The sequence below is a fragment of the Chiloscyllium punctatum genome, chromosome 16 (genome assembly GCF_047496795.1).
Source record: "Chiloscyllium punctatum isolate Juve2018m chromosome 16, sChiPun1.3, whole genome shotgun sequence".
NCBI lineage: Eukaryota > Metazoa > Chordata > Chondrichthyes > Orectolobiformes > Hemiscylliidae > Chiloscyllium > Chiloscyllium punctatum.
In genome coordinates, this window is record NC_092754.1 from 18,228,722 (window position 1) to 18,249,330 (window position 20,609).

Here is a 20,609-nt window from a genome sequence, read left to right on the forward strand (position 1 = left end):
CTCAGTCATCATCACAAATAGATTATCTGAGTAACTACCTACTGAACCAAGATCCCAAATGGGATCTCTATCTACCTCTCCTCACCCTCCACTGTTATTCTTCTCCACAACTACCCCCCTCCCCCCCGGGGGTGAGGAAGGGTGTATTTAGCCCAGGGCAAAGCTTCCTCTCCAGTGAACACTCCTGGAGATGTGTGGATTAACTAACTGAATGTTTTAAGACTGAGGTCAGCTTTCTCTTGATGTGTCAGTTTGACAGCATGCTTTTTCAAATTCCACACAGACTAAAGCCACATAATCCAAACTGTGAGGGAGCACTACACTCTTCGATGTGCTGATTTTGGGATTTAAAACCTACCACCTCAGTTCTCAGATTAAAATACCTTCTGAAAGATGAGAAGGGCAGGTGGTCTTGGGTGTCCTCATCAGAGTTTAATTCTTCACCTCTGGCTCAAAATGGATTGACTGGTCTTTTAATGCACTGTCACTTTGTGGAACTCTTGTTATGCAATTGCAAGCTGCTACATTTGCCTATAATACAACAGTGATTGCAATTCATAAGATTTCAGTGCCTTCAAAAGAGGGTTAAGGACATGGGAGGGATTTGAGCAAAGTAAGTAAATCTAAATTTCAAGACAAACAGAAATTGCTGGGAAAACTCAGCAGGTCTGGCAGCAACTGTGGAGAGAAATCCGAGTTAACATTTCAGATCCAGTGACACTTCCTCAGAACTGAATTAATTCTGAGGAAGGGTGACTTGACCCAAAATGTTAACTCTTGATTTCTCTCCACAGATGGCTGCCAGATGTGCTGAGCTTTTCCAGCAGTTTCTGTTTTTTGATCCTGATTTACAGCATCCGCAGTTTTTACTAAACTTTTGAGATGTTGCTGGACGGAAAGCCAGTGTACGTCAAGGAGCACAGCGGAGAGAGCAGAGTTTGATGCAGTTTTGGGTAAACATGCTGTTTGTGATTGACAGATGACTAAAATGCTGGATCTGCTGGAAGATTTCCTGGAATATGATGGATACAAGTATGAACGGATAGATGGGAGCATCACAGGCAACCAGAGACAAGAGGCTATTGACAGGTTTAATGGTGAGCAGATGTTGGTGGTTTATAGGGAACTTCTACTTCCTTTTTTATGGCTCTTAGGAAAGCAATAATGTACCTTTCATCCAGGAACCTTGTTGAGCAGTCTCCAGGCTTAACGAAATAAAGAACTTTTCTCCACACTGACAGAATAAACGTGACACTAGTGGCAAAGCTGTGACCACCATGTGTCTCGGCTCTGTTTATTGTCCTTTTACATTAAGAAAAGATGTCAGGGTTCCAGAGGAGATGCAGAAGGGATTTGTTAATCTGACACCAAGGATGAGAAACTCGAAGTAGGTGGGGAGATGGAAAAATGAGGTCTCATTTTAAAACAAAATAGAAAAATTGAGAGGACATCAGGCAGGACTGTTCATGTTTATAAAGGGTATTGATGTGTCACACAGCGAAAAATATGTCTGTTATTTGCTCAGTTAGTGAAGAGGTAAGTTTAGAATAATTGTCAGAAGAATGAAAGAAAAGATTAGTTTTTTAAATTCAAAGTGTTAAAATAATTGGAGTCTCAAACTGTAAGAGAAGGGAAGATGAACAATTGTAAAATTGTCTTCAAGGCAGGTACAGTGAAAGGGTTAGGAATGCAACTGAAAGGATAATTTATGTCAGAGGGCCAGTATGGGCAGGCTGGGCTGATTGGTCATCTGTGGAATCTGTGATTTGATATAACTGTTCTGAAGCAAATCAGCACCACACAATGTCCTGTTAATAGGGCACGTGACTGATAGCAGAAGATTTGCTGTTATTTATTTAGGTACATGTACAGGAACAGGAGTAGACTAATCAGCTCTGTGTCTGTTCTGCCATTTAGCAAGATAATGGCTGATTTTCATCCGAACTCCAGCTGCCATGCCTCTACATCTTTTAATATTTTTGGTGAGCAAAAATATATTGAAGGTCCTTGAGAAAAGTTTTAGAAAGAACCTCCCTTTTCTCTGTGGCTGTACAGATTCTGAAGATTCACTGATTGGATGCTCACCCATATTTTTCTCTTTTTTTGTCCTTGCAGCCCCTGGAGCCCAGCAATTCTGTTTCCTTCTCTCCACTCGAGCTGGGGGCCTGGGCATTAACCTGGCTACTGCAGACACTGTTATAATCTATGATTCAGATTGGAACCCCCACAATGATATTCAGGTTAGAGTATGCACATTTTCGTGAGTCTTCAGAGAAGGACTGTTTGACATCAATTTCTTTCTTTCTTTCTGTAAAGTCGCTGTGTGGAATTTAATTCTGTGACATCAGGGTTTACAGCAAATAGAGATTGAGTGTTCAAGCCCAAGTTCAGAAATCCCTGCCATCTGTGGATTGATACCAGATGAAATTACTCTGAAAGCAGCATAGAATAAATCCAATTGGTTCATTGATGCTTTTGACAGAAAGGAACTTAATGTCATTCTCTATTGGCTTATGTGAGATTCCAATCCCACACTCTGTGGTTCGTTAATTCTTAATATTCCTGCAAGTATCGCACAGCTAGCAATGGGCAGTCACTGAAGTTTGAAATTCTCATGTCTCCCAGAAGTATTTTTTTCTAAAAGGTCATTTAGAGCTATTAAGGATCAACTTGGTCTTTTAGCAGGAGTGGCAAGTTCTCCTCCAAGCCATTTGCCATCTTGACTTGGAAATATGTCACTGTTCCTTCAGCGTCACCAGGCAAATTTCTGGAATTTCCCTCCCCATCAGCAGTGCAGGTTTACCTACACAAAATACATTGCAATGATTCAGGGAAGCAGCTCACCAGGCCATCTCCAGGGCGACTAGGGATGGACCATAAGTGCTGGCCCAGCCAGTGTGACACCCACATACCGTGACTGAATATAGTACGAATTAATAGGGTTTTGGAGATGGTATGTGTTGAGTGATTGTGTAATTCAGTTCTAAAACTTAGCAAATAAAAATTTGGTGTCAGTACAAGTGACTCTGGAGCCATTGGGCTACTGTTTAACGAAAAACCCAACTGACATCCTTTAGGGAAGGGAACCTGACTCCAATCCCTTGCGCATGTGTTTAATAATAAATTTCCTGTGAAGGGAACTTGAAAGCCTTTCAGTTATGTGGAAATACTACCGTTGGTTCAAGAAGAAGGCCCACCACCATTTCTATCCCCGGGAAGCATTATGATTATGAATAAGTGCCAGTGACGCCTAAACCTCGAGAAATTTTTAACATAAAAAAGGAATTCAGTGGTGAAACCTGACATGAGAGAGAAGTTGATCTTCATTGCGCTATACCTGTCAGTTATGAGCGATTGTTTTCTTCCTTTGGTTCCCTAAAGCTTATCAGTGATTAGGATATGTGAAACTGAGGTCAGGCACTCCTTCACCAGGAGGCGAACTTGGAGCATTGGATCTCTCTGGGATGCTTTGCCAATATCCCAGAGCCCAGCCTGTTTCAATTGTCTTGGGAAAGTACAGGAAGTGCAAGATGTCTGGGGCAGAGGTGAAGGGGAGAGGCCCCAGTGGGGGGGATTGTTGAGGAGAGGAGCTAACAAATCGAATGTCTGTCCTTCAGGCCTTCAGCAGAGCTCACCGTATCGGTCAGAACAAAAAGGTGATGATCTATCGCTTTGTGACCAGAGCGTCAGTGGAGGAACGCATCACGCAAGTTGCCAAGAAAAAGATGATGTTGACTCACCTGGTGGTTCGGCCAGGCTTGGGTTCCAAGTCAGGCTCACTTTCCAAACAGGAGTTGGATGATATTCTCAAGTTTGGCACAGAGGAGCTCTTCAAGGACGATGAAGGTGAGAAAGTTAGGGCTGGTGTGATGGGGTGGGTCTGCATGACAGATATAAGAGAGCCAGGAAGGACTATAAGGGGAAACATCTCACCCTGCCCTGAATGTTGACAATTTACCACTGATCTTTATTAGGACTTATCTGGTGATTTAGTGCAGTTGATATGTAAGAACTGTTGGAGGCCATTTAACCCCTTGAGTCTGTTTCATGCCATTCAACAAGATCATAGTTCAAGCATGTCTTAACCATCCACCTGTAGCTTGGTTTCATATTTTCTTCTTCCTTTGATGAGTAAATATCTACTGACCTTAGGCCATAAATACGTGGTCTGGTATAGTATGGGCCTTTCAAACCTGGATACTTGCGCTCTGACAAGTGATAATTCAGTGATGTTGTATGTGGCAGCGCTAAGGACTCTCTGGGCTTGTTTTAGAGATCAAGATTAGCCAGAGATCCATCTGCAGTGAACATAAGTGGAAAATATATTATCTTTGGGGGAAGAGTAGGATTGGTCTCAATTGTGATGCCTTATGGTTGATTTAACCCACTAGCACTCGCCATGTAGGCTGATTTGGAGATGTCAGTGTTGGACTGGGATTTACAAGGTTAAAAACAAACAAACAATCTGGGTTTTTTTCAATATATAATTCCATTACATCCCACTGTAAACATTTGCTATAAATTTTATGTCTTAGAATCGTTTACTCCACAACCACCTGACAAAGGAGCAACATTCCAAAAGTTAGTGCTTCCAAATAAGCCTGTTGGACTATAACCTGGTGTTGTGATTTTTAGCCATGTAGACTGTCAGAGACACAGCAAATCAGTAGATGAGCATGAGCAGTTGTGGGTAGTACCTGAGTCAGAGTCACTGACTTCACTACAGCAGGAGAGAATGCTGGAGGAGAAAATAGCGTTTAAAAAACGAGAGGAACTCTCTCTTTAATCTGAGCTTGGTCTGAGTCCAGATTTTAGAATATAAATTGAGGGAATCTCAGAGATTGCTGCCCTTAAAGAAAACATGGAGTGGGGAGTACAAACAAAGATTGTGAAATTTAAATTGTGAGAAAATGTTAAGGAATTATGATTTAATTTGTTTGGAAATGAAGAGCTTGAGGTGACTTTCTGATGGCTATGAAAGGAACTTAAAGATTGACAAGAACAAGCTGTTCCAGTGTGGTCTTAACTGGGTCACGTAAGAGGAACAGGAAGTCTTAGGCATTTTCTTTTAAGTAAATGCAGATATGTGCTCAGGTGGGTCTGCTTTGTCATGAGAGATGATCTTTGTTGTGACCCTAAATTTTAAAAAAAAATCAAGTTTGGGAAGAGACTCACAGAAAGGGACATGAACGGAAAAGCATCCACAAGTTGTGCCTATAGCTGAGAGAGACTTTTAGTTACCCTTTTGGCTTTGAGTGGAGCAGTCCTGTGAAGTCCTTTGGAATGGGATGGCTGTGCAGAAAGGTACTCCTGAGTATGAAAAGATATATAATGAACTGGGTTACCTTTCAATGAAGAATTAGTGTTAATCCCAGATTATGTGTGTTGGGATAAAACCCTGAAGGGGTTACTTAAAGTCCATATACTCAGGTATGTGATTTCCAGAAAAAAGCTATTTACAGTTTCAGTCTAAAAGTTAAACATTTTAAAAAATAACTTAACTACTGAAGCGTTAGATAACGGTATGAAAATTTTAAGTGGTGTTTTGGATACTGCACCGGTGATGTGCTTTGGCTACTATACAAATGCTGTTTCATTTATTTAATTTTGTAAAGGAATGTTTTAGGATTATACTTCTGTGTTTAAAAATCTTTTGAAGTTGTATCTCAGTAGTTTTGATTATTATTTTATCTTCATTTCTTTTGTACAAACTTCTGTTTTTATTGTGAAAGCAATATCTGTAGCATTGTGTGCTTATTTAGCAATAAAACACCATTCCTCAAAATCAAAACAAATAAAAATCTGATCTCTTGAGCCAGGTTTCAGTGTGGGATCTGACTTGCCCATTGTTAGCCTCTGCTGGGATGGTAAATGATTAAGAATATTGTAGTGACGAAAATGATGTTATGAGAGAGCTGTTGGTTTGCAACCTGGTCATTCGAAAAAGCTCGACACCAAGAGAAGACAAAGTATTGATTGTTGCTCTTTACCTTGCAGCTGAGAAGGAGGCTGAGGAGATGAGGATGATACACTATGATGACCGTGCCATCTCCAAGCTGCTGGACCGTAACCAGAATGCCACAGATGATGCTGACATTCAGAACATGAACGAGTATCTCAGCTCCTTTAAAGTTGCTCAGTACGTGGTGCGGGAGGAAGATGAGCAGGTGACAATTTTCCTTCAACATTCCTAAAGCCATGAGAGTTCTGTGCAGTCGGAGCAAGCAGCCGAGTTCAACAGGATCTGGAAAGCCCTCTGGGATAGGGAGAGAAAGTGCTCTGCTATTAGGAATTTATAAAGAAACTATCAGTCTAATGGGGAGCAAGGTTACCAGAGCTAGAGCATCAGGTTCTAGAATTTATCCCAACTCTTATGGCTCTACCTGTTGCTTGGTGTGAAAGGTGCTGAAGGATTAGAGATTGAGAAGAATAAAGGAAAAGAAAGCAGAGATTGTTTGGAGAGGAGTGGGTTGAATTCATGACGAAGGATAGTCTGGTTTATAAATAACGCTTACTTTCCAGTTACTGGGGCAGTTAACATTTGTGGATCACAAAACCTCCCCCAAGTGGCTACAGACCAAGTAATGTTATTTGAAGGCTCTCTACAGTGCCAAGGTTGGGGGAGGTGAGTGAGAGACAGGCTGCATTTAACTGTGGCATGACCTGGACCCTCAGGAAATACACTGAATTGCTAGTTTAGGTTTGGTACAATTGGTTCAGGACGTTTCCTTTGAACATCAGAGGCTGACGGATGACCTAGTGATTGTTTGAAGTTCAGTAACTCTTAATGTAAGACTCATTAACTTTTGTGCACCAAGATTTTACTTTGTAACATCCTGACAAAAACATTTCCCTAGACCCTTATTTGCTTTCCCCTGAGATGCACTTTAGGAAAGAGCCTCTGCATTGTGGCTGGCTCAAGTTCCAAATGCAGTTAGTAACCACCTGAATTAGGAGGCGACATTTATTTATGTTGTAGGTTCTGTTTTCGATTCTTGTGGATTTCCTTTGAGTGCGGCTGACCTTTTGAATGGTCTTGAATTGCTTAGGAGGAAGTTGAGAGAGAGATCATTAAACAGGAAGAGAATGTGGACCCTGATTACTGGGAAAAGCTTCTCCGACATCATTATGAACAGCAACAAGAGGACCTGGCCAGGAACCTGGGCAAAGGCAAACGCATTCGTAAACAAGTCAACTACAACGATGCTTCCCAAGAGGATCAAGGTACTTACCTTCACAAAAACATGGCAGAGAAATGGGGGATGGGATTGTCTGGGTTTGAAACCAGTTTGTTTCCTTGACTTTTTGTGAGTTCCTTCCCTTCCCTTCCCTTCCCTTCTGTAGCTGGTTCAATGTTCAGCTTCTTACTCCACCATGACTGTCGGACTAAAGATTTGTGAAGTTGTTCTGTAGCCCCACCCTCCCTGGCAGGGCTGGTGGGGTGAGTTTGTGTATGCTAGATCATGCCGTTGGAAATTTGGAAATCTACTCCTTTCTTTCCTTGAAGCTTTTGCCACTTCTGGGTATGAATTCCTTGGTATTGGGGCCCGAACCTATTGAGCAGCACAACCTTGTTCCAGGAGAGCTACCTGGGAAAAGGGCTCAGTTTGGTTCCCTTCCTGCGCATAGCCGGGTGTGTTGGTGTGAACTGTGTTGCCTGTTTGGTCGCCCTGCGTGAGTTCAGCCACTTGTTAGAAGCTAAGGACCAAATGTGTTGGCTGGGATAGTTGAGCTACTCACTGCTTGAACGTTCTGGCTGCCCAACCATTGTCAAGGTCTCAGCTACTTCATGGATAATTCCTCATCTTCCAGTAGGATTGGGATCGGAGCTCCTTTTTTAAGACCAGCAAAGTAAAAAGACAAAACAAAATATGTTTGCAATGTGTATGCACCATCGCTCTGCACATGTGCAACAGGGTCAGGGGATGGCAATCAGTCTGATACCTGGTTTACCCAATGGGTGGAGAAAGCTGGATTTGAGAAAAGCTGACACTGCCAGATTAAAAGCCACTGATTTAAAAACTACATAAAGGGTCTGGAATGAGTGAACCAAGTGTGATTTGCTGCAATTATTTGAGTAGATGTTGGGAGACATCCAACAGACAGAGTCTCAACTTACAAAATGCTTGGTGGGCATTAGACAATTTGTCAATTTTGTCAATGGATCACATTCTAATCTGTGTCGGGTGTCATGGTTCAAGCTGCTGCAATCTAGTGATTTGAGCCCATGATCCATGCTGACACTGAATGTAATACTGAGGGAGTGCTGTACTGTCAACAGTGATATCTTCCAGATGATTGTAAATCAAGGTCCTTTCTATGCTCTCAGGTGGGCTTAGAAGATCCCAGGACACATTGTCAACAAATAATAGAACTTCCTCCCTGTTGTGATCTGGCCCATATACATCTCTCAAACAACATCAATGAAACAGACATTACTGTTGTTATCCTATTGCTGTCTCTGGGATCTTAGTGTGTGCAAATTGCTACATTACAGGCATGAATACACTTCAAAAAGTGGTTCTGCAGCATTTTGGAACGTTCCAGTGTCATGAAAGATATTGAGTAAATGCCAATTCTTCCCTTTTGTGGTCACCAGGTCAAAGTGGAATTTGCCAAAGGTTTTTAAATCCTGACTTAGCTTTAGTTGTATTTTACCTCAGTTGGTTATGTGGCTGTAGGCAAGAGGTGCTGGGTGCCCAGGATGCTCAGTTGCACTGTGTTGGTATAGGACAGACTTGATGGGCTGATTGGCTTTTGCCCATACTCCCTTTTTGTGTGTTCCTACTCCTACCCGTCGTCCTGATCTGTCTTTTCCAGAGTGGCAAGATGACCTTTCGGACAATCAGTCTGAGTACTCTGTAGGGTCAGAAGATGAGGATGAAGACTTTGAGGAGAAGCCTGAAGGTGAGGGCTCCTTTCTCATTCGGGGCTGTATTGGAATTGAGAGCTGTGTTGGTCCAGAACACTCAATCCTGAATGTTGTCTTTTCCAGCTGGGAGGAGACAGTCACGGAGACAGCTTAAGTCCGAAAGAGACAAACCCCTCCCACCCTTACTGGCACGGGTTGGTGGGAACATTGAGGTAAAAGTAGTATCCTCAAACTAATTTCATTGTGATCTTTTGAATACTACTAGACAAGGTTAGATACAGAGCAAAGTTCCCTCTACAATGTTTCTGAAAACTCTAGGTACGGCACAGGATTAGATGGAGTAAAGCATTACTGTCTTTTAAACTGAGAGTAAAGCTCTGTTTACTCCTTTTAAACTGAATTTGGAATGCCCTCTACTCTGTTAGACTAGAAGTAAACACAAAGTAAAGTGTCCTCGACACTGTCTCAATAAAACACTCCTGGGGCAGGGATCGGGACAGCATGGGGTTAAATACAGGGTAAAGCTCTCCTGACAATGTCCTTATCAAACACTCCCAGGACAGGTACAGCACAGGGTTAGCAACAGAGTAAAGCTACCTCTACGTTGACTCCAGCAAACACACATTGGATCTGTTGCAAATCCCTGATCTTTATCTTTAATTGGGTTTTTTTGAGGAGGTGGGGAAGATTATCAAGGGCCTTAGAGCGAAGGTGGCTGAGTGGTGGAATAAGTCTGATGGGTTGAATAATCTCTTTCTATTCCTACTTTTTGGATGTTTCCTTTGCCTGTTATTGGGCTGTTTGCAGACCAGAAAGAAGAGCAAATCTTTTTACCTTTTCACACCATACCAAAAAGGTGCTCTCAGTTTACATTTAAATTTTACTCCTCTAGGTCAGAGTGAGAACAAACACAGGAGATAAGAGGGAGTGTACCATATTGCGCTGACTCCAACATTCTGTAGTTGTAGCTGATCTCAAGCTCCATTATCCCACTTATCCCACTCCATTATCCCTGAAGAACAGTTATCTGACTATCTGAGCTTTAAATGTATTAAATGATGGAGATTCCACAACCCTCTGGGACAGAAAATTCCAAAGATTCACAGCCCTTTGAGAGAAGAAATTTCTCTCCTCCTCAATCCTGTGATTGGCCCCTTACCCTGAGACCAGGGCCCTGTATTTTAGATTCCCTGAGCAAAGGAAACGATCTCGATATCCATCCTGTTGAGGCTTTGCAGAATCCTGTATGTGTCAGTGAGATCACCACTCCTGCTTCTAAAATCCAGAGAATAAAGATCTAGTTTGCTCGGTGTCGCGTCATAGGGCAATCCCCTCATCCCAGGGGCTAGTTTAGTTAACCTTTGTACTGCTTCCACTGCAAGTATATCTCTTAAATGCATAGAGACAACTGCACACAATATTCCAAATGAGGTCTGACTAAAACTATACAATTGTAATGAGTTTTGTTTTCTCCCTTTCCTCCGATCCCCTTGCAGCTTACCCCTAATTGCTTACTGAGCTTGCATGCTGCCTTTCTATAATCCTTGCATCAGCGCAGCGACGTTTCTTCGAACATCAATATTTACAAGTTTCACACTGCTTTGAAAAACGATTCTGCTTTTCTATTCCAAGTCACTAAACGGAATGATTTCCAGAGCCCACGTGTTACCCCAGCCGTTGCTTTGTCGTCCACTCTCTAACCTGTCTGTATCTTTTTGCAACCTCTTTCGTCCTCCCTAAAGATTTACTTTTTCATCTAGCTTTATATCATCAGCCAACTTCGACAAACTGCATACAGATTGTAAATAGCTGAGGCCCCAGCACTGATCTTCATGGCACTCCACCACTCACTGCCTGCCAGCTTGAAAATGGCCTCTTTGTTAACCAATCCTCTAGCTATCGTAATGTATTACTCCCAATTCTTATCTTGTCTGTTAACACTTACGTGGCATACTGAAAGCCTTTTGGAAAGCTGGATATACTACGTCTACTGGTTTCCTTTATCTATCGCGCCAGTTACGTCCTCAACAACTGCAATAAACTTGTCCATCAGGATTTTCCTTTTGTAAGGCAATTTTGACTTGTTTTCTAATGATGTGTTTCCCTCAGCATTGTTCCTATGGAGGTGGTTGGTCACATAACTACTCCTACCACAGACTGGCAGATAGATATTAAAACATAAGTTAAAATCTAGTTAACAAAAATGGCAAAACTGTAGTCTTAAAAACCCAACTAGTTCATTACTGTCCTTTTAGGGAATGAAACCTGCCAGCCACTGCTCCACACAACCTGCTCTGACTATACGGGGCTCCACTTCCACGGAATGTTGTTAACACCTGCCCAGCTGCCTGGGCTTTATTCTTCCTTCCCCGTTTTCCTGACAATCTGGAGTGGATGGAGAAAGATTGATGGCTCAAGGGAGGCAATTTCCTGGAGGATTCCTGGCTTGAGACAGGATCATGTGCGGGTACAGGGCAGTCAAATTCAGAATATTTACTACTTTATTTAAAACACCAGCTTGGACCATCAGGTCAGCTCCATCATAAGATGCCACGACACTGTATTGGATATACTCCTCCCTCTTTCCATAGCGATGTAATCCCCTAGGTCCAAGAAAAGACCAAAACAAGAATACACTTGGTTCTCCACCGACCCCTCAGGCAATGGAAACTAGTCTGAGGGTCTTTTTTTACATTTTGCAGGTATATTCCCCAGAAGAGACCTCCCTTTGGAAGTTGTGCAGGAAAGGTGCACAAACCAAAGGCAGCCATAAACACATTGTACAAAATGTGACATTGTACCAGGTCATGTTTAACAAGTCCAAGAAACCCAAATAATCTAAATGGTCAGGTGTGTTGTCAGCATGAAGTCCCCCCCCCCGTTCCCCCCCCCCCCCCCATGAATGAGCAGGGGTTTCCTCCCATTAAATATTGGAAAGACTGAAGCTATTGTCTTCCGTTTCTGACGCAGATTCCATTTCCAAGCCACAGACTCCGCCCTGTCCCTGGTAAAATTCTGAAAATGAACCAAACTCTTCACTACTTTGGTGTCATATTTGTCTCAGTGATGAGCTTTGCTTTTTGTCACCTCCGGAGCACCATCTGACCCCACCCTGCTTCAACTCAGCTGCTTCTTGAAGACCTTCTCCCTATTGTTTGTTACCTCTGTATAATGAGGCCATCCTAAAATATTTTACCTGTGACCCCAACTTCACCAAGTCCCACATTGTTCTCATCCTTGTTTTGGGAATACTCCAATCTCAACTTTATTTAAGGGCAGTAAGGAGAAGCCAGGGAACTATAGGGCTATGAGCCTGATATCACTGCTGGGTAAGTTGTTGGAGATGAGCCAAACGATAGGATTAATGTGCATTTGGAGAGTCAAGGACTGATTACGATAGTCAGCATGGTTGTATGTGAGGGAAATCATGTCTCTCAAATTTGATTGAGTTTTTTGAGGAAGTAACCAAAAGGATTGATTCGGGCAGAGTGGTAGACATTGTTTACATGGACTTTAATAAAGCCTTTGACAAGGTTCCACATGGTAGACTAATTAGTAAAGTTAGATCACATGGTGAGCTTGCTAATTGGATACCAAATTGGCTTGATGGTAGACAGAGGGTGGTGGTGGAGGGTTGTTTTTCAGACTGGAGGCCTGTGACCAGTGATGTTCCACAGTAATTGGTGCTGGGGCCACCTTTTTTGTTTGTCACTTATAGAAACGGTTTGGGTGAGAATATAGGGGGCATGGTCAGTAAGTTTGCGCATGACACCAGAATAGTGGTCAGTGGAGAAGGTTACGATTATAAAGAGATCTTGATCAGTTGGTTTAATGGGCCAAGGAGTGGCAGATGCACTTTAATTTGGATAAATGCGAGATGTTACATTTTGGTAAGGGGAGAACCTGCACAATTAATGGTAGGGTCCTGTGTAATGTTTTTGAACAGAGACACCTCGAGGCTCAGGTATATAACTCTTTGGAATTTGCACCACAGCTAAAGAGGCTGGTTAAGAAGGCATTTAGCATACTGGCTTTCGTTGCTCAGATCTTTGAGTATAGGAGTTGTGACATCATGTTGAGATTGTACAGGACATTGGTGAGGCCTCTGCTGGAGTACTGTGTGCAGTTTTGGTCACCCTGCTATGGAAAGGATGATATTAAATTGGAGAGGGGTCAGAAAAGATTTGCCAGGATGTTGCCAGGACTGGAAGGTTTACATTATAAGAAGAGGCTGGATAGGTTGGGACTTTTTTCACTGGAATGTAGGAGGTTGAGGTTATCGATCTTATAGTGGTTTATTAAATCACGAGGGGCATAGATAGGTGAATAGCAAGAGTCTTTTCACTAGGGTGGGGATTTCCAAACAAGGGGGCATATTTTTAAGGTGAGAGGAGAAAACTTTCAAAAGGACATGAGGGACAATGGTTGGTTAGTGTGTGGAATGAACTGCCAAAGGCAGTGGTGGATGCAGGTACAGTTACAACTTTTAAAAGGCATTTGGATAAGTATGTGAATAGGAAAGGTTTGGAGGGCTATGGGCCAAATGAAGGCAAGTGGGACTAATTTAGTGTGGACATGGTTAGTGTGGACTAGTTGGACTGAAGGATTTGTTTCTATGCTGTACGACTCTAACTCTACAACTCCTACAACTGTGTTACTCACTGAGGTGCCTGTGCTTTTCTGACTGTGGCCTTTCTATTTTAAATGCTGCATTATTCATGACCATACCTTTAGCAGCACAAACTCTGGAGTTCTCTTCCTCAACCCCTCTTCCTTACCTTCAATCGTTAAAACGCCCTTAACTCTGCCTCTTTCAATGTGGTTAGCACTGCTGCCTCACAGCCCCTGAGACCCAGGTTTGACTCCAGCCTCAGGCAACTGTCTGTGTGGAGTTTGCACGTTCTCCCCGTGTCTGCGTGGGTTTCCTCCGGGTGCTCCGGTTTCCTCCCACAGTAAAGATGTGCAGGTCAGGTGAATTGGCCATGCTAAATTGCCTGTAGTGTTAGGTGAAGGGGTAAATGTAGGGGAATGGGTCTGGGTGGGTTGCTCTTTGGAGGGTCAGTGTAGGCTTGTTGGGCCGAAGGGCCTGTTTCCACATTGTAAGTAATCTAATCTAATCAAAGTGTTTGGCTACGTTCCCTACCAGCTCCTTCTGAGACAGCTGTCAAATAATGTTCCCTGGAAGTGCCTAGAGATGTGTTTATGTAGCACCTGCAGCAAAATGAAGCAAGTTGTTGTTGTATGATCAGAGGAAAATCCCACAGCCAGTATCAAAAGAGAACTAGCAAGTGAATCTTGTTGCTGGATTGGTAGGTCTTCTGACTTGGGAATGTTAATGGGATGGACTCCAATGGGGGAAGGCCAATGATGTATATTACTGGCGTGCTCTGTTCGAGTGTCGAGAGTGGAGTGGGGGGGCGGTGGTGATGGTGGTGATGGGGGGTGGAGAGGGAAAGGAGATATGGGCAGGAGGAGGGTGGATGGGATGAGGGGGCAGGGAGAGACTGGAATGGGTGTTCCAGGATACAGAATGAGTGAAGATTTCTGCACCTGTGATTTGGCCTCCCAGTGATCTTTAATTCTGTCTGTGTTCTAGGTTCTTGGATTCAATGCTCGCCAACGTAAAGCTTTTGTTAATGCCATCATGCGCTGGGGCATGCCTCCCCAGGATGCCTTCAACTCTCACTGGCTTGTCCGAGATCTCCGGGGCAAGAGTGAGAAGGAGTTCAGGTACGTTTCCCGTAAATACCCTCCCACAAACTGCATTTCCCCTGTGCTTTCAGCTCCTCTCTTCCTTTTGTATCTGCTTGCTGATGGATGTCCCTTGGGGTGATGGGGGGCTGATTCCTGGGCAGTTCTGGGATGGGCAGGTGGGTTGCGTGACAGTCTTTGGGCAGATTGACGAGGCTCCTGGGTTTGGGTGTTCAGGAGTCCTGGGCAGTCGAGGGAGTTGGCCCTGACTTCTGGTCTCCTTTGTAGCAGTCACTGATGTGGATGATCCATCCTTGGTTGACACCCATTGTACAGGCCCCAACCAACCCCCTGCCCCCCCCCGCTCCCCCCCCGCCCCCCCCCCCCCGCCCCCCCATCCCCCGTCCCCCCCGCCTCCCCAGCCTCCCCATGACTAGGACAAAAATGATCTCTACATAGAGTCATAGAGATGTACAGCACGGACATAGATCCTTTGGTCCCTTCTTGTCCATGCCGACCAGATATCCCAACCAATCACCTGATGAAGGAGCGTTGCTCCGAAAGCTAGTGTGCTTCCAATTAGACCTGTTGGACTATAACCTAGTGTTATGTGATTTTTAATCTAGTCCAACCTGCCAGCACCTGGCCCATATTACTCCAAACCCTGCCAAATCATATACCCATCCAGATGCCTTTTAAATGCTGTAATTGTACCAGCCTCTTCCACTTCCTCTGGTAGCTCATTCCACACATGGGAGGGGTCTCAGTTAGCCTATGCACTGTTTAGCTACTTCACCCTGTCCTCCATGAGGATCAAGCCCTTTAATCATCCAGCTCCCTCAAATTTGAGGAAATGGTTTGGTTTTGTTGTTTGTCGTGACTGTCACCTTGAAGCATTTTGCCTCCTTACTCCCTCCTCCTAGGGCCTACGTGTCACTGTTTATGAGACACCTGTGTGAACCAGGGGCTGATGGATCCGAGACCTTCGCAGACGGTGTCCCTCGGGAGGGGCTGTCCCGGCAACATGTGCTCACCAGGATAGGCGTGATGTCACTAGTGCGAAAGAAGGTGGGTAGCAGGAATTCCTGTAGCTCGATGTTCGATTGGCTTGATTCTGTGGTGTCGGTTCCCCTGTCCTTTTGACACCTGTCCCAACCAGGCCCAGACACAGCACATTCATAGTGAATGCAGTGGAAGTGTCATGGGAACTTTGTCAGCTTCCCCTCCAAATCACTCCCCGTTCTGACTGGAGGGGCAGCTTCACACTGCAACCATACCCTCTCGGTAAGGGGGAGATCTGCATTGTTCTGGAGGCAGTGATTTCTATGTGGGGTAGGGGCAGGGAAAGGGGAATGTGAGAGGGGAGTGGACAGTGGAGTGAGTGGATAGATGCAATGAGCAGGGCTGTATGATCTGTCCGATTCTGCTCTGGGATTCTGGCCACTGCCTGACTTTGTGTTTAATTGGGGATTTCCTGGCCTTTTGTGGAGGTTTGGGCAAAGGCTGTTTCTAGAGCAGGTACCTCAGTTATTTATTTAGAATATCAGAGATACTAAAAAGAGACTGGCATTTAATAGCACCCTTCACAATCTCGGGATATCCCACAGTTCACTGCAGATAATGAACTATTTTTCCTATTGTACTTGATTAAAAAAGAGAACCAATTTTTATGGCTTAGCAAAATCCAAGAAACAGCAGTAAGACATAAAACATCTCCTTTGGTGGAATTTGTTGTGGAGTAAATATTGAAAAGGATATTCGCTGTACAAAGGGTGCGGTTTGATTTTCTACAAGAGGAGAAGGTGTGTTTTGAGGTGTAGCCCATGAGATCCTTGCCAAGCCTTCACAATAGCAAATTATTGCAGATGTTGGGAGTCTAGATTAAAAACCAAAAACACTAGATCTGATTTAATAATGTTCTTGGTCCTGTTAAAAAGATCTTGACAGAAGGACTCTCATGTAGTGGTAGAGTCCCTGCCTCTGGGTCCAGGTTCAAGTCTCACATCAGGATGTGATGATCATGGATGTCATAACACATTCAAACCATAATTTGTTAACAAAATTTCAAGGATATTTACAATGCCTGCTGTGGTAAAGAAAATATTAACTTCATTTAAGAAGCAGCGTAGTGAGGCTGCATCTTGTTATGGGTCTGTAAGAAGGACAGCAAAGTCATGTGACATTATATCACTTCCTGTAACAATATACTCTCATTTATCTTCTCACTAGCCAGAATTGGCCGTTCTATTGTCCAATACTCAGCAGAATCAGGTGGCTCAACATTTCCTGTCTTTCTTCAAATCTTTCAGTGGGTTAGAGACTGTGGAAAACCTTGGGAACAGTAATAGCTTGTTGAGTAGTAATGTCACCAAGTGAGAGATCTAAGTCGCATTAAGATAGGGCACAAAAGTAAACAGCAATTACACATGTTACTGCCAACAAGGAGCACTTATACCTGGGAACATCAACTCAATACTCTTCATGGACGTCAGTGATAAAGGGAATGTGGGATCATGTTGTCATAGAATCATAGTCATAGAGATGTACAGCATGAAAACAGACCCTTTGGTTCAACCCGTCCGTGCCGACCAGTATCCCAACTCCATCTAGTCCCACCTGCCAGCACCCGGCCCATATCCCTCCAAACCCTTCCTATTCATATACCCATCCAAATGCCTCTTAAATGTTGCAATTGTACCAGCCTCTACCACATCCTCTGGCAGCTCATTCCATACCCGTACCACCCTTTGGGTGAAAAAGTTGCCCCTAAGGTCTCTTTTATATCTTTCCCCTCTCACCCTAAACCTATGCCCTCTAGTTCTGGACTCCTGACCCCAGGGAAAAGACTTTGCCTATTTACCCTATCCATGCCCCTCATAATTTTGTAAACCTCTATAAGGTCACCTCTCAGCCTCCGATGCTCCAGGGAAAACAGCCCCTCCCTGTAGCTCAAATCCTCCAACTCTGGCAACATCCTTGTAAATCTTTTCTGAACCCTTTCAAGTTTCGCAACATCTTTCCAATAGGAAGGAGATCAGAATTGCACGTAATATCCCAATGTTCTTTTCTATAGGGTGAATGAAGAAAAACGGGTTAATGGCATCACTTTTACTGGAAGGCCACGTGCCTTTTATGTTTTTTTGGGGTCCATTTTGTACTTGGGAAGGTGAAGATCGGAACGCTTTCTGCTGCTTCTGAACCTTTAAACATGACAGACAATATTAGGTACAAGTGTTAAAGTCCCTCTACTCTGTCCCTGAACGCTCCCAGAATTAGCCTGATCTACAATAGTGTCCATTGTTTGACAGTTTTTGAGTGAGATTAGTTGGGTAGGTTTTGGGTTTTGTTTGGAGGCTCCTGGTGAATGGAATGGTCGGATACTTCCTCAGTCTGTTTCATGATAACTTCAAATTTCAGGGGAATCACATTTTGAACTGAACTGAATTTGGACCTAGGACCTAGAGTTGAAAGGTCAGTGTTTGACCCCACACCCCCGCGTTCTATTACCCTGTTCTGTTGTGTATCTTTTATTTCTAGTTTCATTTTCTTCTCATTGTTAAAATTCACTTCCTTTTAAAATAAGGTGCAGGAGTTTGAATACATCAATGGCAGGTACAGCACACCGGAGATGGTGCCGGAGCACCCGGAAAACAAGAAACCTGTTGACAGTATCTCGTCGGATCCCAGTACCCCAGTGGCAGCCAGCCCTGCCTGCCCCCTGCCCAGTACACCAGCCCCGAGTTCCACAGGTGGGTTCCAAAGGGGCGCGCGCTGCCTTTCTGTAAGTGGCTACAATTGTGCTGAATGTTGGAACAGGCTCAAAGGGATCAATGACCACCTCCTCCTCCTGTCTCCAGTATCCTTTGATGCTGCAGTAAGTGTATGATCAGTTACCACGGGGGTGTTGTGTTGGAATGTGCACCAACCCCAGATCTCGAGGTGAGGTCATCATCACGTGATATGAATGAACTCTCTCAAGCTCTCTGTCTTGTTCTTTTGTTTATTTCTTTCTTTTCCACTCACCCTTTTTTCTCGCTCTCTCGCGCGCGCTCTCTCTCACACTCTCTCTCACTCTCTCTCACACTCACTCTCTCACTCACACACATTCTCTCACTCTCACTCTCTCTCACACTCTCTCTCTCACACATACACATACACACACACACACACTCTCTCTCACTCTTTCTCTCACACTCTTTTTCTCTCTCACACTCTCTCTCTCACTCGCTCTCTCACACATTACACACATTACACACACACACACACACTCTCACTCTCTCTCATTCACTCTCTCTCTCTCTCTCTCTCTCTGCCTTGCTTTGCTGTATTTCTACATTACTTAGCTTACTCTCTTTTATTTCAGTCTTTTCAAATCATCAACACCAGGACTGACCTGGCACCGTTGGCTTGGATTATCGTTATATTGCTAGGATGGGACTTGAACCCATCACCTCTGTACACCTGAGTAGTCTCCCCACTGAGTTGGAGTTGACACCTCTTTAATGTATTTACAGCATTTATATTTGGTTTCCACAGAGAGTAGGGATGTGGAGGGAAAATGTTATTTTGGTGGTGGGAGGGCAAATGGTGTAACCATGCACCTTCACAGTGCCACCTACCTTGGAGGACTGAAGCATACATTAGATGCAAGTTACCAGGCTGCGTGAGCCCACACCTGGTTAAATCACAAAGAAATCCCTCATGTGATCCTTCATCATCTTTAATCTCAATGTAGTGACTGGGTTTATGTTACCTGCTTTGTGTCAGGTGTCAGGATGCTGGGGTCATCCTGTTGTGTGGATGTTATAAAAGATTTACAGATTTGACATGACTGACAAAATTCTCTTCCCTTTCAGAAAAAAATGGCTACCGTGTGGAAGGGCTGGACGATAAGGAGAGAGAACAGGAGGACAAAAGGCTCACGGAGAATGAGGTAAGTCTTGAAGGTGAAAAGTGATATGAGTAAACTTCTGCCTAAAATTTATGTCAGTGGTTCTTTGTTAGAACCTACAAGTGACGGGCTATCTCAGTGGCCAACTCGATTGGGATCAGAGCAGGGACCTTCTTACTTTTAATAGATTTCACATGACCGTATAGAACTCAAAGATACTGGATTTCATTGGCATTAAGCATGCAATGATAACAATTACTGCCAGCAATTACACATATACATTCATAATTATTCGCTCTGGCAATTGGGGTTGCAGGTACAGGAAATAACTAAGGCAGCTAATGGAATGCAGGCCTTGATATCTACAGGACTGAAGTATAAGGATTCAGAGGTTTTTCAGTAGTTAACACAAAACCCTGGTTAGATCCCACTTTGGAGCACTGTGGGCAGACCTGAGCACAACACCTTAGGAAGGATACATTGGGTGAAAATACAAGAAGAACATCTGGCCTTCAGGGATTATGAGGAAAGATTATACAAATTAAGCCTGTTTTCTCTAGATTTTAGAAAGTTAAGGGGTGATCTCATCAACGGAAAAAGGCAGGGTAGAAAAAGATAAGCTATTGCCACTGGTTAGGGCTTCTAGAACTAGGGAACATAGTTTTGAGAATTAGGGCCGGACTCTGAATAGAGATGGACAGTAGACAATAGGGTCAGGAGTAGGCCATTCTGCCCTTCGAGCCTGCACCACCATTCAATATGATCATGGCTGATCATCCTTAATCAGTATCCTGTTCCTGCCTTATCTCCATAACCCTTGAGAGCTCTATCCAACTCTTTCTTAAATGAATCCAGAGACTGGGCCTCCACTGCCCTCTGGGGCAGAGCATTCCACGCAGCCACCACTCTCTGGGTGAAGAAGTTTCTCCTCATCTCTGTCCTAAATGGTCTACCCTGTATTTTTAAGCCTCTGGTTCGTTACTCACCCATCAGTGGAAACATGTTTCCTGCCTCTAGAGTGTCCAATCCTTTAATAAAAACTGAAAGCACTGTGGATGCTGGAGATCAGAAACAAAAACAGAAATTGCTGAAAAATCTCAGGTTTGACAGTATCTGTGGAGAGAAATCAGAATTAATATTTCAGGTCCAGTGGGC

The 20,609-nt window shown here is 43.8% G+C and overlaps 1 protein-coding gene across 3 annotated transcripts in view; it reads left to right on the forward strand.

The window, feature by feature from the left end:
* Positions 1–20,609, forward strand: part of LOC140487003 (chromodomain-helicase-DNA-binding protein 5-like) — a 90,026-nt gene that overhangs the window by 52,900 nt on the left and 16,517 nt on the right. For 2 of the 3 annotated variants that reach the window (XM_072586337.1, XM_072586335.1), the window contains exons 20-30: positions 980–1,097; positions 2,116–2,240; positions 3,618–3,846; positions 5,998–6,167; positions 7,050–7,224; positions 8,821–8,907; positions 8,996–9,084; positions 14,469–14,602; positions 15,487–15,631; positions 18,147–18,312; positions 19,420–19,496. In XM_072586337.1, coding sequence (XP_072442438.1) covers positions 980–1,097; positions 2,116–2,240; positions 3,618–3,846; positions 5,998–6,167; positions 7,050–7,224; positions 8,821–8,907; positions 8,996–9,084; positions 14,469–14,602; positions 15,487–15,631; positions 18,147–18,312; positions 19,420–19,496 — 1,515 coding nt within the window. The remainder of the gene's footprint in view (positions 1–979; positions 1,098–2,115; positions 2,241–3,617; positions 3,847–5,997; positions 6,168–7,049; positions 7,225–8,820; positions 8,908–8,995; positions 9,085–14,468; positions 14,603–15,486; positions 15,632–18,146; positions 18,313–19,419; positions 19,497–20,609) is intronic. The other variant, XM_072586336.1, reaches the window with a different exon arrangement.